This window comes from Quercus robur, chromosome 4 (assembly GCF_932294415.1).
Source record: "Quercus robur chromosome 4, dhQueRobu3.1, whole genome shotgun sequence".
NCBI classification, from domain to species: domain Eukaryota; kingdom Viridiplantae; phylum Streptophyta; class Magnoliopsida; order Fagales; family Fagaceae; genus Quercus; species Quercus robur.
In genome coordinates this window covers 18,151,434-18,168,806 of record NC_065537.1, presented here as the reverse complement: position 1 = coordinate 18,168,806, position 17,373 = coordinate 18,151,434, and the positions used below count along the sequence as shown (strand labels likewise).

Sequence of the window (17,373 nt, the reverse complement as noted above, 5' to 3'; positions counted from 1 at the left end):
TTTCTTTATAAAAGCCACGCAAGAAAATTGCCATAAGAGTACTTGCTGCCATACAAAAAAAAGGCATTCAAGAAAATTTCCATAAAAATCCTACGCTCATAGGAGTACTTGACAAAAAATAGATGAAAACAAATTCAGATAGATATAATACCTGAAACACAAATCCACCAGATCCAAATTGCCAATACTAAAGCAATAGAGAGAAAAATATCCATTATTTTTACAAATTACAAAACATCTTTCAAATTCCATTGTGAGATAAATTCCCTGCTGATACAAGGAAATTACAAGCCAGAACATGCAATGTGCAGTGGTTGGAATTGTTGCTTTCCGAAAAAAGAGGTTTAACTAGCAAATATGTCAAATACCACAACTCTTAGCCGTCAAACAACAACACAAAATGAAAGGGAAACGAGAAAATAAATTGTAAGGAAAAAGCACAACCTTGTTATAGCAAAATTGGGTTATATTATATAGTTGAAAATGTTTCAAGAATAAGTACAACTTTGTGCGTGCCTACAGCCTTGTACACTAATCATATAAGGAATACTCTATCTAAAATTGTTATAATGAAGAATTCAGTGCCTAGTTAAGATAGTATATGAGGAATACTCTATCAGATATTGTAAGAATATACAATTAAGCTCCAACAGCAGGTATGATGGAACATACAGCCAAGGTCCAACAGCAGGTATGGTAGAAGCAGGGCACTTCAAAGTTCGACGCGCTGCTCTCTCACATATATGGTTATCATAACAAGTAACCCTCTTCCTTTTCTGGCCTAAAACAGGCACATTTTCATCTGATCTCCCATCCAAATGTTCTCCCAAATCATCAAATTGCGAAGGAGGAAAACATAACGCCATACCATCATCAGGCAGCAAGCTCAAATCACCAGAAGAACAACTTAACTCATAATCTTCTGAGAAACAAAAAACCTCATAATCGGCCTCATCTGTCCCAGAAACACAGGTAACAGCCGGTATTTCTTCATCACCAAGTCCGTCAAGAAACGGGTGATCCATCAACATCTCAGCAGTGAACCTATACATATATTTCTTTACAAGGCACGCTTTCAGAAAATCTTTGGCTTGACTTGAAACCCCAGTTGGAATTTCAGGCAATTCGCGCTTGTCAGCAATAAGATTGAACAGATCCCGTTTGTTAAACTCTTTTCCCCTATCCCAGGGAGATTTCCCAGTCAACATCTCACAAACAACACAACCCAAAGCCCAAATATCAGAGGGAGGCTCTTGCACACACTCAATCAAACACTCAGGTGCCATATACAAAGCAGTGCCTCTCAAGTCCATCCTCATCTTCTTCCTCTGCCATGACCTCTTGGCCAACCCAAGATCAGCAATCTTGGCCACAAAATGAGCACCATCAGTAGCACTAGCACTCACATTCACAAGCAGAACATTCTCAGGCTTGATATCACAGTGTACATACCCACATCCATGAATATGATTAAGCCCTTTTAGAATACACTTGGTGTAGCGTTTGACATCACTTTCAGGCAAACCACACCCACCAGAATTATGAATCAAATCTCTCAAGCTTCCACCAGAAGCGTACTCAAGCAACAAGTTATAAACCATGTCACCGTTATCTTCAACCGTGGAGTCTTCACCAAAGCAGTGAATGACAAAAGGGTAGCCCTGAACATTGTCAAAAACCTCTTTCTCCTTCTGAAGTGTAGCAGAAACAGAAATCTCCGCTGACTTCACTGCCATCAAAGAAGGAAAAGAGCGAAACTTGCAGGGGCGGAGCCACGTAGAGGCTTGGGGGGGCCGTGGCCCCTGCAAAAATTTTTTTTTTTTTTTCATTAGACTATGAAGAAAAAATAAATGGGCCCCCTCAACATTGGACAGCCGGCCCCCCTACCCACTTCTCAACTATCCTCCTAACCCAGCCCCAGCTTTAACACCCTCAGAAAGAAAGAAAAAAAAATTCATTTGTTCTACTTTCAAGTGAAAAAAAAAAAAAGCCCAAATAAAAATTTTGAACTAAAATCTAAAAAAAAAAAAAATGTAACAGGACAAGCCCACCATGGAAAAAGAGCTCATCATCACTCTTTAACAACATATTAGGAACCCAATCAAAAGAAAAAAAAAAAACAAGGTAAAGCGTAGCAAACCTACGGAATCTCAAAAATAAAATAAAATAAAAAATAAGAAACCAAAACCCAATATACGCGATTACAACCTAACCTAAAGAAACCAGAGCATAAGCAACAAATTCATCAAGTAAAGCAAAACCATTTATCAAAAAAAAAAAAAAAACCAGAACAGCTCAACGACAACAACCAACGGCAACGGAAACCTCAGGTCCTCTGCAAAAGCGACTCAACAACGTTGCAACAGCCACACCCAGAGCAGTCGACGGCGAGATCAGAGATTCCCTTTCGCAGATCAGAGATTGACGACACCGTGACGGCGAGATCGGGATAAGAACCTCAGGCAACATCAAGGTATTTCAGTTCTGTCTCTTTTTCTTTATCTCATCTCTGCTCTGAGCCTCACTGAGAGCGCCGTGCTCTCTCTCTTTTTCTTTTATCTCATCTCTTCTCTGCCTTGTCTCTCTTTTTCTTTGCTCTGACTTAGACTTAGACTTAGCCTTTCCTCTAGTTCTCTTTTGGCTAAATTGGCTTTTTGTGTAAGTGTATATATGTAATGCAAATATGTAATTGTGTATTTCTGTACTTAAAAGCAGCACCCAGAACAACACATTATTAAAAGAAAAAAATAAAAAAATAAAAAATGAACCATGTCAGACAGTGGGTTGAATCAGGTGGATGATATAGTGTACTTGTATTTTTTACATTGTGCAAAACCAACAGTGAGGTGTGAGCTAGGTTACTAGTGGTTAGTAAACAAAAATAATTAAACAATTAAATAAAAATAATTAATAATTTTATTAATATTTCAAATAAATTTATAATTTATTGTTTATTATTTTGCTAGTTATTATTGATAAATATTTGATAAAGAAACCATGTACCTAAGATTTATTTTTTGTGAAAGATTCATCTTCATCTTCTAAGCGGATTTGTATTAACTTTAACTTAGAAAACCTTCGTTCAAATATGAATTTGCGTGTTTGTTGGTTGTTGTTGGCATCAATATATGAATTTCTTTTTTTATTAAACTGTGTAAGGAATACCCTGGAAAAATTTCCTGAGCTGTTGGCCGACTTCATTTATTGTTACGCTAAACAACAATAATTAAAGCTATATAATTAAATTAACCAATACATTATAAAAGACAAATTAATTAAATTATTTTTGTTTTTGTTTTTGTTTGAGGGGTTATTATTAATTAAAGTCGTATTAAAAATGGGTTGACTGTTTAAATTATAGTGGAAATTTTTTTTTCTTGAGTATGAATAACATTCATATAACTAAGTAAAAATTTCTTAAAAATTTCTAATTAAAATTTTATTTTTTTTAAAGTTATTTTCTGGTTAATTTTGAGTCATATTCTTAAAACTAAAAGAATTATGAGCAAATGAAAAACAATTGATGCATTCTTTAAGAAAAAAGATGTTAGCAATTCAAAAATTAGGACACCGTGGCTGTAGAAACAAATGTTGATATTTCAATGCCTAATGAATACCCCTCCAAATGTTTAAGAATTCAATCTGAAGAGATAGATCGTGATCTAGGATCATGTAAACAAATATGTGAATTCCCTATCAACAAACAAGATGAAATCCGACGAGTTTGTTTCAAAAAAAGTCTGTATCAACCTAAAAATATAAACTATCTATACAGTAATGATACTCATCGTCATCGATTTCGGCCTTCGAATTGGCCCCCCCATGTTCAAATTCCTGGCTACGCCCCTGGAAACTTGGATGTGGGTTTGGCCAGAAACACAGACCCAAATGCTCCTTTGCCCAGCAACGGGCCTCTCTCCCACAATACTGAATACATTTTTCACAATCTTTCAACAAGGGTTTGTAAAATTGTGGAAGGGAATTGGAACTCAACAAGGTTTCCTTTTGATTTCTAATTCCAACGGTCGGTAAAGAAATTACCTTTATTTATATTTATTTATTTATTTTATTACGGGTTTAGAAACCGTAGTCAAGTCGGAATAAAAATAAAAATAAAAAGCCACTTTTAACTTTTCAAAAAACAAAAAAACCGCTTTGTTATTAAAAAAATAAAAAAATAAAACCCTTTTATTAAGAGAAATGTTTTCACAACATTTCGCCTAACAAATACTATGTAGCAAGTTGTTATTGATTATTATTAGTGGGTAAAAAAACAATTTCAATTCTAAATTCAAATAAAAATTAGTAACAACTTATCACCTAATATTTATTGTGAAAATATTATAGGCATAGAAAGTCTCTTCATTTTTTTAATCTTTTTTTAGATAGGTTTTGTTTTTCTTTTTCTTTTTTTCATGCATAAAAAAAAATGGCTAGAGGGCGACCTTGGCTTATGTACTACACCTTCATAACTCATAAATTTAAAATAAACAAATAAAATCTAATTTTAGAATTATAACTTTTTTCTTTAAATTATGATTATGTGTTACAGTATTTTGGTGAATCAATTTTGATTTTATTACACTTTTTTAAGACTAAAAAAATTACAGTTAACATAACACATAAAAGGTAAGCCTAAAGTCTAGAAGTCGTACTCAGGTTGGCTCAAGATATTTTGGGGCTTAAGGCAACAAGTTTAGACAACCATTTTCAATTATAAAAGATAAACAAAAAAAAAAAAATCATATGTAATATTTTATTTAAAATATATTGTTCTTGTCTTTAAGAAGCAAAACTATTGATTAAGTTTTTATATCCAAGATCAATTGATAATTTAACTAATCTACTTCATTTTTCTTATAATAGCGTCAATCTTTTATTATAGAATTTGATAATAAGTAATACCCAACCAAATAGAATGAGCCATTTATATAAACAATTAACAAAAACTAATTTTCTTAACAACCGATAAGATAAGAGAGTTAGTGTTTTATTACAAATAAATAAGTAAAATGATGTGACAACACAATTGTGTAAACAGTAAACACTAAAACATGGCTATGTTGGAAAATTTTGCTAAATAGTATCTTATCAGAGTTATTTAATTATGTAGCATCTTTTTGGAACTCGAGTTCCAAAAAGATGCTACATAAAAATAACTTTGGCCCAATACTTTTTTCCTAAATTATTCTTATAATTATGCTATTTAGTCAAAATAATATTTAACATAGTTTTAATAGTGTTCAAATACCTCACTACAACACATTGATGAAATGACTTAATTTCAAACAATACATTTCATTAATGGTATGAATCCAAATTTTGAAATTTTAGGAATCAAAATCAAAATTATCCCAAATTTTAAGGGTGTAGACTTGCAATTTAGTCTAAAAATGAAATATTCATAAGGCATATTGATCTTTTAAGTCATGTTAGATTTAAATTTTGTCCTTAAAATATATATTATTCAATTATATAAGATTTAATGAGGGTTTTGTTTTGTTAAAATTTGTTATCTATTTATTTCCAATATTTTTGGCTAGGTTTGTTTATTGGATGCATTTGTATTTTTATTACGGATATAATTTCAATTTAGTTAAACTTCAATTACTAAATTTACCTTAATATGATGTCATGAGTCTTATATCTTTTATATATATAAGTCTTATGAGACAAGGCATTGCCTAATTCTTTTTACACATAATGTTTGAATCATTCGTTAGAGCATCGTAAACATTTGTAAAATACAAAAAACAACCAATTTTATACATTTAACCCAATAAATCTTCCACACCAGTCCTTTAAAAATTGTGCATATTTACACATTTGCTACAGTAACCGTGCATATATACATGGTTACTATAGTTGTGTAACATATTATTTTATTAATTTCCCATTTCGCTCCTTTTTTTCTCTCTTCTCTCCATCTGCAAAACCAACTCAGACTTCTTCTCTCCCTCATCATCTTCTTCTTCCTCTATTACACACAAACACACCCACATAGACAAACCAACACAAAGACGCACAAAAACACATGGACTTATTGATGCTTGTGGATTGGTGCTGCAAAGGAGATCGAAGCTTGCTGGTGGCAGAGATATGTTAAAACAAAACCCAGAACCTACCATCTCTCACTGTCTCATAGAACCTACAAGAGCACCATCCACCCCACACTGTCCAACCATCACCACCCAACCACTACCACCATCAACCGTTAAAACAACCACCACCACTAAAACTCGTTAAAAAAATGGAAACCCAAAATCAAACCAAAATCCACAAAAAATCAATTCAAAATTAAACTATTCACTGAAAACCCATAACCTAAACTCAAAATCAAAATCAAATACAAACCCAATGGTGGCAGAGACTTGCAGGATCTGAGAAATAAGGAGAGAGATGAGGGATTTGAGATGCAGAGACTTTAATGAGGTTATGCTCTCAGAGGAAGAAAAGAGGGGTGGAGATCTCTCTGAAATCCCTAACCCTTCTTTTCACTCTGAATGCATGTGGAGCCGATGATTTCCTTATGTTTCAATCATCTTCATCTTCATCTTCTTCATCATCATCATCATCATCTTCTCTCTTCCTTGTAGCTTACGAACTGTCCAAAAAAAAAAAAAAAGATGCAGAGACTTTGAAGGATGAGAAAGAGGTAGAGACTTTGAGGAATGAATTTGTGGGTTGGGGAAAAGAGAGAGGCGGAGAGTTTGAGGGTTGGGGGAAAGTAGAATAAAAAAATATTATTTATATAAAATAGAGTGTATAATAGATAAACTAATGTGGGTGTTTTGTAAAAATGAGTGTATAAAATAGAAAAAGTGTGTTTTTTCTTGCAAAATAGACTGAAATTATGCACCATCTGATGCGATTGCTCTTAAATTGTTATAAGAAAAAAAAAATTATACTTGTGAGATACATGGGTCACAAAAAAATTACATATAAACAAAATCAAATATTTCAATAATATAACTAAAATTGAACACTAAAATATATACTAACACAAAAGAAAAATATTTATTTTAAGTTATATATCGAAGTATATTGTGTAGAGTAAAGTTTTTATTATAACAAAAATCCATAATAAATTATTAAAATAATTTAAAATACAATAAATTCCTTAAGCTTCATTTTGAGCAAACTAAGTTGATACTTTTAATGAATTCATTATGATCCATATGAAATAAAGAGAAACAAAGGGTAAAAAAAAAAATTATAAAAGATAAAAATGAGAAGGCGTCCACTTAGCATAATCACTAAAATTATGGTAGATTATTAAAATAAATAATGAAACATCTTTAAATTTCTAAAACTCTTGGTATAAGAATTTTACTTAGAGCAATGTTGGGAACTTTAACAATAGCTATAAATCATTATATGACATGAGAGAGAGAGAGAGAGAGAGAGAGAGAGGGCACAACCACAACATGTATGACACAATTTTTTTATTTATGAGAAACTTGGTATATATAACTGAAATTGAATTACAACAAAGATATGAAAAGGCTATTGCTTTATAGGCAATTCAGGTGGATGAGGTGTCTCACCATTGGAGGAGAAACTCCTTTCCAAACCTTGCAAGTCTCATTGCATCTAGCAAAAAGAGCAAGTTCATGTGTAACCTTGTTATAGTCTCTTTTCAGGTGTATGATCTTCCAGCTATTGAAGAAATCTAGAAGACTAAGATTTCCTTGGACAAGATGGCTGATTTCCCCACTAACTTCCTTTGATAAAATGTTTTGAACAATTGAGAGTGAATCTAACTTGATGATAACTTGCTGAAGTTCCATTTCCTTCGCTAGCAGGATTTTAGTTTCCCTAACCATAACTTCAATCTCCAAAACCATATAGTTGCAGGGAGTGACTTGCATAGCCCAGTTGCAACTTCACTCTTGGAATCTCTTATGATCACACCCAGACTTGATTTCCTCCCATCTTTCAATGTTACCTTATCAACATTTATTTTATAAACCCTAGCTAAGGGTCTTTTATAGCTTAACTCACATGTTGTTGGCCCATGAAGGAAATAATTAGAAGCTTCTTTATAATCCAGAAGAAGATTTGCGAAGTTCCATATCAAATGGCGAGATGATGGAAGGATAAAGAATTAGGCACTAACACGCCGTGGCGCAGTGACTCTAGTTCTACTGCCTCTCTCTTTCTCTCTCTCTCTCTCCACCAGTCTGTTCATCTTTTTTCTTTCTATCACGTTCAAATTTTTGGGACTGTTCTATTTTTTATCTCAATAAATAAATAAATAAATAAAAATTGGGACTGTGTATTTTTTTTTTTTTTTTTTGAGTTCACGTGAGTGTCATGTGCCACTTCCGTTAGTGTTTTAATGTTAGACTAACTGATGTATTGATTTGGCAGTCGTGGAATGTTTAAGGAGTAAATTGGCCAATATAAAAGTCGAGGGGGTGTTTTGACCATTACTCTAAAGTTCAGGGGGGTGTGTGAGCATTTTTCCCAAATAAAAAATATAATATCCATATCTCTAATTCTCTAAAACAAAATAAAAGTTTTGTATTTACAAAATAAAGAAGGTTTTTACTAAAGATACTTATCTATTTAGTGAAACACACACACACACACACACACACACAATATATATATATATATATATATAGGGTAATTGTATCGTACCCCTCCCCCTCCTCTCCCCCCCCACCCCCCCCCCAAAAAGAGGATACGGTATCCACTAGTAAATAACTTGTTATACTAGGTTACCAAAACTTCACATTTAACAATTCTATACTCATATTGTGTAGTTCCAATAGTTTCTTTCTTCCTTTTCAGGTCATCCAACAACCGTTGAATCCCGAAGCATTCAACCTACCAATTTTCGAGCATTATTAAGTTCCATTCTCATTTTATACAATTCCAACATTAGATATGATAGTTCTTTTGTCACATTCAATGGTTCCCTTATTTTATTTTCTCACATTTGACAGTTTCATCCTCACATTGTGTAGTTCCAACATCAAATTTAACAATTCTTTTGTCATCTTATTTTTTTCCTCACATTTTACAATTTCATTGTCACATTTGGCAGTACCAACATCACATTTGATAGTACTTTTGTCACACTTGATGGTTCATTTATTTTTGTTATCACATTTGATGGTTCCATTGTCACATTAGGCAGCACTAATATCACATCTGACTCCACTTTTGTCACATTCAATGGTACCCTTTTTTTGTCTCAAATTTGACAGTTCTATTATTACATTTGGCAGTGTCAAGATCACTTATAACTGTACTTTTGTCATATTCGATAATTCCCTTTTTTTTTTCCCTTGTTTTTCTTTTATTCTTACATTGGATTTCATAGTAAACTACATTGCATTTCATAACATCTATATGATACAAATAGCTTCCTGATCCAACTTCTATCAATTGCATTTTAATTATGAGTAACACTAAACTACACATTTACAATATGTATGTGTATTACATCATTAAAAAAAAAATTTAAATACATGATTGAATCAAACAGTATGACATAACAAATGCTGTCGTCTTAAAAAATAATTAAATTCAACATAATCATAAATTTAATTAAGAAACCTCTCATTAAACAGTACAATAGAAACATTGTTATTTTTTTAATTATTAAATTCTACACACATATATTTAAATTTATTGTGAAACCAATCTTGTATTGCTCTTGTAGCGATAAATCTGTCCACCTCTATGAACTGCCAATGTGAGTACAATTTTCCCTTCATGAAAAATCTTTCTTCTCTTCCCTCTTGGATTCGACTAATATTAGTGATTTTTGTTTCAGATTCACTGACAGGGGCAGATTATTTGCAAAACAAGAAGTCCAGACTCTTCAAATAGGTCCTGGGGGCCTCTTTTTTACTGGGGATCAGACTGGTTTGCTGACAGTGTATACATGGGTAGCAGACTAATGGCTGAGACGTGCCCAAGACTAAGTACAGCATGCTTTTTATTAGTTATGGCAAACAATGTACAGTATTTTGAGTACATTTTCCAATGTACAATATTTTGAGTTTAGAAATTCATGTTATTATGAATATTGTGGATAAAACAATGTAAACTACGTAATGAAAATAAATAACTACATAACCTAAGGAAAAGACTTTGGTTTACTGTTTTTGTCTACTTCCCCCTTACGGGTGAACAAAGTTACAAAATAAAGTGGGATTGGATGATATTCAAATCACCTCTTCCCTTTATTAGATTTTTTTGAGGTCTACTTGGAGGTTCAGAAGTCCATTTTCCAGCAATTGCTTGATTTAGAGAACTCTCACGAATAATATTGAATGTATTTCAACAACAAATCATGTGCCCTGAACCAGATCCTTATTTCTTATTAGATTACATGAATATAATTTCTTATTCATTACCACTTTGGGATACTCAGTCTCTATGACATTGCTGAAATGGTTAAACAATAACTAAGTGAATTCTATTCTTGAATGAACGTATAAGCAATCAAGAGACTTTATTACAAAGTCCTTGTAAAAATAAATGGAGGGTGGGGGTAATGAGTACAATACTTACACAGGTTGCCCCTTTGATTTATTGTCAAACATTAACTTTAGCTTTTTTTTTTTTTTTTTTAAATATAACTTTGTTTATTTTAGTTTTGAAGGACTTCTTAGATTATGTGATTTGTCAATTTTGTCAGACTAAATAAAAAGTTACATTCTTAAGTTGATTTGTTAATTTGGCTAGACTAAATTGCAATTTACACTTTTAAATTTGATAAATTTAAATTTTATCTTTTAAAGTTTCAAAATTTTGGATTTACACCCCTACCATTTCATAGTGTTTGCAAAAAGACCCTTCCGCGCCCCTATTCATGAATGAGGACACCAGTATGTCACATTATCTCAGAACAAATCTGGTTTTGAATAAATCAATTAAATCTTGAAATTGTAGTTTACTGAGTCACCATCACATTTAACTTCAATTAAATCTTGAATAGTATATCCAACAATCTTGATTTTATAATTTTTGACATTCTTAATGAATTCAATTTTCTTTGCTTTTGACCAATCACACCTTACCCCAAACTTGGGTTAGCTATTATAAACTTCAAGCAAAAATTAAAGTCTTCTTTTCCACTTATTTCAAACCACTGTTCAATTTCAATAGAAAAAAAAAAAAAAAAAAAAAAAAAAAAAAAAAAAAAAAAAACCAACCTATTCCACAAGTAATTGCTAATAACCCACAAAAATGCAAGAACGGAGGCTAGCATGAATCCAAACTGTATAGTAACTAGACAGAATCACTGATGATCGTATTGACTGGAGTCAGTCTATGCAAAGGGACCCATGCAATGGAAAATTAGCTTGTTTTGATTGGGAGACGATGACACAATGAAAAATCCAAAAATCTTCCAGCTAGAGAAGCAATATTTCTTTGATAGTAATAGGATCTTGAAATTTATGAAAAATCCAAAAATGTGCTAGATGCTGCTGCATTAGGAGGAAAATCCAACTAAAAAAAATAAAACATCCAAGATATATGCTTTTACACTGAACTAATCTTCTTCAACTTTTTATTACTTGTAGCTTTACTCCTTGTAACTTCCATTGTTGTTGTATCCTTGGTTCCAATGTGACCCAATTATATTTTATCATCCACTTACTCTCGTGGTAATTATCCAATATGAGATTTTTAAGAGTTCACAAACTGCATCACTCCCATGCGAATAATGACGTGGCAACATTTTTTAATTAAAAAATCTTAAACGTCTCTCCTCTCCATTTAAAATTAAATTTCTAGAGCAAACTTGTTCTCATGTGGCTGAATGGGCATTGAGTTATAGGGGAACTGGATTTGATCCAATTCATACCTTGTACATATTATTGGGGACCTTTAATATGGACATCAGATGAGGTGAGGTCCCGATTATTCCCTTAATTGGTGTTCATCATTGCCTTTCGTTATCACCAGAAACTTTGTCTCCACCTCGTGCATTCCCTATATGTCTTGTACTTCGTGGTTTATTGAATTTGCAAACAAAATGAAAGTTTCTTTGCTTTGTCTTTTCTGGGTCTTTGAGCTTGAAGATTCAGGCCAAGTTCATGGAGAGTGCCATAACCGAATAGTGTGAAGTTGAAGTATGGATGTTGGCAACGGCGACTGGATCTGATCAGTATGGGAGAATTACAGAATAACATGAAATGTGTTTTGGTTCAATAGTAATTGCTAAGCTGGCTTTGTACTTGTTTATAAGGCAATTTTGACATGTCTTATTTTTATTGTGCCATCTCATACATATTGCAGGAATTGCGTGTTAAGCAATTGCATATAGCCTGCACTCCTAAATAATGTTGCCACATCATTAAAAATATGTCAACTCATATTTTCGTTAGACACACAAGCAAAAAAACTAAAGGAAGTTAGTGGAGTGATCAATCGTGCTTCGTTTTGAGATTTTAGGGACCAATAGCACTCAGTTGAAATTTCAAAGACTAAAAGTGCTCAGTAGGTATACTTCAAGGATCAATAATGTAGTTTCGCCTAAAAATTTTATTTGAAGAAGTATGAAACTATATACATAAAAAATGTATGTTATACAAAATCTATCTCATTTGTATAATAATTTTGATACCTATTTGTTAAAAGCAATATCCACTCATTAAAAATTTCTAAGAATGATAACAAATATCATCATCTTCCAGTAATAAGCAACTGAGTTTTGCTAAAACACTGTCGCCATATTTAAATTTTCGCAATGAAGGATGTCATATGCTATAATTGAAACTCTTTATCAAATACCTTCAACCATACACAATGAAAATTTTCTCATTCATACTTTCTTCTTTATCATTCTAAAATAGTCTAGGTGCAATCTTTAGCTTAATTAGTTTTTAATGAACACCAATTTTAGGCAAAAAAAAGGGGAAAAAAAAAGATAACAAAAGACAAGGAAATAAAATACCTTATATTACCATTCCAGCTATCTAAGCATTACTACCATCTAAAACTCAAAATACGTGAAGAAAATTCTTGACATGTTAAAATTTAGTGGTAGTATTTTAGACATTACACAATGGAATATTTTAAGAAGCAATATGACATATTTGTTTAATTGAGATAATAACAATATGACATATTTGTTTTTTTCCAAAATATTAAGGGGGAAATTGTTTGATTTTAAAGTTTAAGGAGGAATTATGAATTGTCCCAAACATAAAGGATGAAAAGTATTTTAATCCTAAGTTTTTGTTTTTTTTTTTTTTTTGTTTTGTTTTGTTTTGTTTTTTTTGTTTTTGTTTTTGTTTTTGTTTTGTTTTGTTTTGTTTTTTGTTGTTGTTGTGTTTTTTTTTTTTTTTTTTTTTTTTTTTTTTTGCGTATTTGTGTATAAAACTATGTGTTTTTACTTGGTGTAGAAAGAAAAAAAAATACAAAAAATTAACCTAAGAAAATTGTATGCGAAACAGTGAATTTTGGCTCAACAAAAATTGACTAATAAAATTTTTTTTTTCTAGAAATATAAAGAATGGCACAACATTTTCATAAGACCTTTATAACTTTGTTATATTTTACTTTAACTTATAAAGAATTGACACCTTAGCAGTTGTGAAAATATTGTGGCGACAACAAAATGTCTTAAAATTTATCACAAGAGAAATGTTATGTCCACACTATTTTCATTACAAATCATAAGTGGTAGATTGTTATGGGTTGTTATTGGTGGGCAACAAAGTAATTTCATTGGTAAGTTTAAATTAGAATAACAATTTACCACCTAAAATTTGTTATTAAAATGTTGTAAAAAATGTTGTGGATATAGTTTTTTTTTCCACAATACCTTTATTTTAATTGTGGTAATAGTATTAAATACTAAGTGTTACATCAACAATATTTTTACAACAAATCTTCAATTGTATGTTATTAATGATTTTAATTTGAACCCACCACTAAAATTATTTTTCCTACCAATAATAGTAAATAATAACTTGTTACTTAAAATTTATTGTGAAAATGTTGTGGGCATAATATTTTTTTAAGGTAAAAAATTTTTCTTTCTCACTAAACTCACCTTTTTGGCTGGTCACAAAAGCAAAGGTTGAATAAACCAAATGTACTATAGCTAGAGCCAGGGACAGACTCAGGATTTCAAGTTAGGAGGGGACAAAGTATAAGAAAAAAAATATTCGAAATAAGCATCTATATAGTATTAGCAAATTATAAATATACAAAATTTTTGCTTCTTAATACATTAAGATGCAATCATCCACCAATAAAGACTTAAAAAAAAACAAACAAAATAATGTCTTTTTAATACACGACTTGCCCTTTTTTTTTTTTTTTTTTTTTTTTTTTAGGTTAGAGCATTCATAGTAATGGTACTAAAAAATTTTAACTTTTAGCATCTTAAAATACTATGTTATCTATTTTACCATCTCACTTTACAATACACTCAATATCAAATATTCTATTTTTTTACCACTTCATTTAAAATAAAATAAATAATGGGATAAAACCCTTTTTCGTCCCTACAGTTTCACAAGATTCTCACTTTGGTCCCTAACTTTTTTTTTTTCACCGCTTTTAGTCCCTAAAATCAAAAAAACGATCTCGTTTTTGTCCCTACCGTCAGTGCCCTAACGGCAAAGTCTTAGGTGGCAAACAAAACATCTTATTAGCTGACGTGGCCTAACGTGGCACTGATGTGGCAATTAAAATATTATTAAAAAAATTATTTAGCATTTTTATATGCCACGTCAGCATTTTAATTTTTTATATAAGTCATGTCAGAAAATTTAAACCAAAAAAAGAAAATAAATTAAAAAACAAAATTTAAATTAAAAACACAAACCCAAATAGATCTAACACAAACCCAGATCTAACACAAACCCAGAAATAAAGAAAATTAAAAACAAACATTAAAACCTAAATAAAGAACTATGAGTGTTTCTTTGAATTGTATTACTGTACAAAGTTATTCCGGCCAAATATTTGCATAGATATGGGTTGTGCCTTTCAAACATTATTAGAAATTGGTGAATTGGTGTTCTTTATGAAAAGTGATTAATTAACTAAAACTATAAATCTAGGTGAAATTGGTGTTGTTACAAATCTAATCTCATCCCAACTTAATGGAAAATTTTAGAAAAGATAAATTATTGAACTTGAAATGAATTGAGAGGGAGAGAGAGAGAGAGAGTTTTTTAATGAGTAATGCTACAGCTACAAACTATTTTATAACATTTTTAATTATAAACTGTTGATGTGGTTAATTTCATATTAGTTTTCACCTAAGTCCACTATTAACATCATTTTTTCATTTACTAATAATCACTCACTACATCAATAATTTGTAAATTTTTTTTGTAAAAAAGTTTGTATTCTAGAATTACTCTTTTTTAATTATGAGTAACACTAAACTACAAATTTACAATATGTACATGTATTACATCATGAAATAAATTCAAACATGTGATTGAATCTAACAGTGTAACGTAACAAATGTTGTCGTCTTAAAAAATAATTAAATTTAACATAATCATAAATTTAATTAAGAAACGTCACATTAAACAATACAATAAAAACATTGTTATTTTTTTAATTATTAAATTCTACACACATATATTTAAATTTAATTAGATAGCCTACTTTTACATTGGGCTTTTACTTTAATTAGTTGCCTCAAATAAAAACGTGAGCTTTTTCTTAATTTTAAATAAAGTAATGTTAAGAAAAAGCTTGCCTTATTTATTAAGGAACCAAAAAAAAAAAAAAAAAAAGATTTTCGAATTAATACCAACGGTCGGAAGGGCCACTCTTACTTTTCGGTACTCTTCGTATTCTCTCTCTCTCTCTCTCTCTCTCTCACTTTTCAAAATTCAAACCCTAATTTCCTCTGTTTCCCATCGGCGATTTGAGATTGTTTCTGATTGAACGAAGATCTCGGCGGCTCGATTTTCAAAGTCTCTCAGGTTTGCTATTGCAATTAGATTTAGATTTAGAATTAGAATTTCTTTAGCTATGATCGCACCGACTTTTGTAATGATCGAATCTATTCTCAGCCTTAGACAATGTTACCAAAGTCATTTACTTTCTCTAGGGTTTGCCGATGGATCGGCGATTAGGTTTTGGAAGTTTGTATTTTGTTATGTATTTGATAAGGGATTTTGGAATTTTCTATAAGCTGTTATTGCCAAATCAGAATTTCAAGATTCTTCGGCTTCTCTAGGGTTACTGTTATAGCAAGAATCCTAAAAATGGTGGAACTGGGAATTTTCTGGATACTTTAGTAGGGTTTCTGATTTGGGAGAACTGAGAATTTAAAATCCTTGATTCGTTAGCAAGGATTTTCTTAACTTTTAGTAGGGTTTCTGATTTGGCAGAACAGAGAATTTTAAAATCCTTGATGGGTTAGCGAGAATTTTCTTGATTGCAGTAGGGTTTTTGATTTGGAAGATTTTCTTCCATGGAAGAAAGAGATTGGTTTTTGTTTTTGGCTGCTTCACTTTGTGGAAGGCTTTATTCATTGGTTACCTATTCCTGTTATTTGTGGGTGTTTATAGTATGGAGATTAAAACTGCAAGAAGAGGGCCACAGGGAAAAGAAAGTTCTGTTTTTGATCGATTAGGAGCAGGACGAGGAGGGCATTTAAACAACAGCAGCAACAAGATATGCAAATTTTGGCTCAGTGGTAGATGCCTTAAAAACCCATGTAGGTTTGCCCATTCAGAAACACCTGATGTGGCCACCATTCACCATCCCAGGCAGACTCCTTACTACCCTCACTCCAGCAACGCTTTAGTTTCGAATACTTGGCGAAGGGCTCCTAGGCTTTCACAAAATGTTCAGGAGAAGGTTGTTAACCACAAGTCTTCCGAAAATGTTCCTGGAAAGTCTGAATCAGACTTGGAAGATATTAATAAGAAGTTGCCAGAAAGCGTTTCTGAGAGTTCTTCAGAATGTTCTGTTGTTGAAAATGATTCTAATCTGGAGAATGTGGTTGAAGAAAAGCCTCTGGAGCATGTTCCTAAGAAAACCACAGAAATGGTTTGTGAGTTCTGGGTGCAAGGGACGTGTGTCTATGGTGATCAGTGCCCTTACCTACACTCATGGTTTCGTGGGGATAAGTTCAAAAGGTTGGCAGAGCTTCAAGGGCACAACAAGGTACCTATTTGTGTTTGATGAACTTTATGCTTCCATTTCCATTAAGATTTTGGTGGGAATTTTTTTAATTTGGAATCTGATTTAATAATGAGACCTGAACTCAGTTTATGTCAAAGTTAAACTTGGCCTAGGCTAGCCTAATTAGTTGTTTCATCATTTGAATACTAATATAGCCCATTCATGATATCTAGATTATAGAAATTTGATTTGTTCCTGAATAAGAACATGGAGCATTATATGTTTCACTGCTAC

The 17,373-nt window shown here is 31.7% G+C and overlaps 2 protein-coding genes and 1 long non-coding RNA gene across 7 annotated transcripts in view; 2 read left to right on the top strand and 1 right to left on the bottom strand.

Annotated features, from left to right (window-relative positions):
* Nucleotides 1-467: 467 nt before the first annotated feature.
* LOC126720732 (mitogen-activated protein kinase kinase kinase 20-like) overlaps nt 468-17,373 on the bottom strand; it is a 42,093-nt gene continuing 25,187 nt past the window's right edge. The window contains exon 2 of the mRNA XM_050423505.1: nt 468-938. Within this exon, the coding sequence (XP_050279462.1) occupies nt 579-938 (360 nt within the window). The 3' untranslated portion in view covers nt 468-578. The remainder of the gene's footprint in view (nt 939-17,373) is intronic.
* On the top strand, nt 9,646-10,118 carry LOC126720734 (uncharacterized). The gene is made up of 2 exons (XR_007653629.1): nt 9,646-9,709; nt 9,791-10,118. It is a non-coding gene; the product is annotated as an uncharacterized LOC126720734 (long non-coding RNA).
* Nucleotides 15,792-17,373, top strand: part of LOC126720730 (zinc finger CCCH domain-containing protein 48-like) — a 37,217-nt gene continuing 35,635 nt past the window's right edge. For 2 of the 5 annotated variants that reach the window (XM_050423503.1, XM_050423504.1), the window contains exon 1: nt 15,792-17,121. In XM_050423503.1, the coding sequence (XP_050279460.1) occupies nt 16,522-17,121 (600 nt within the window). In that variant the 5' untranslated portion in view covers nt 15,792-16,521. The remainder of the gene's footprint in view (nt 17,122-17,373) is intronic. The other 3 variants (XM_050423500.1, XM_050423502.1, XM_050423501.1) reach the window with 3 other exon arrangements.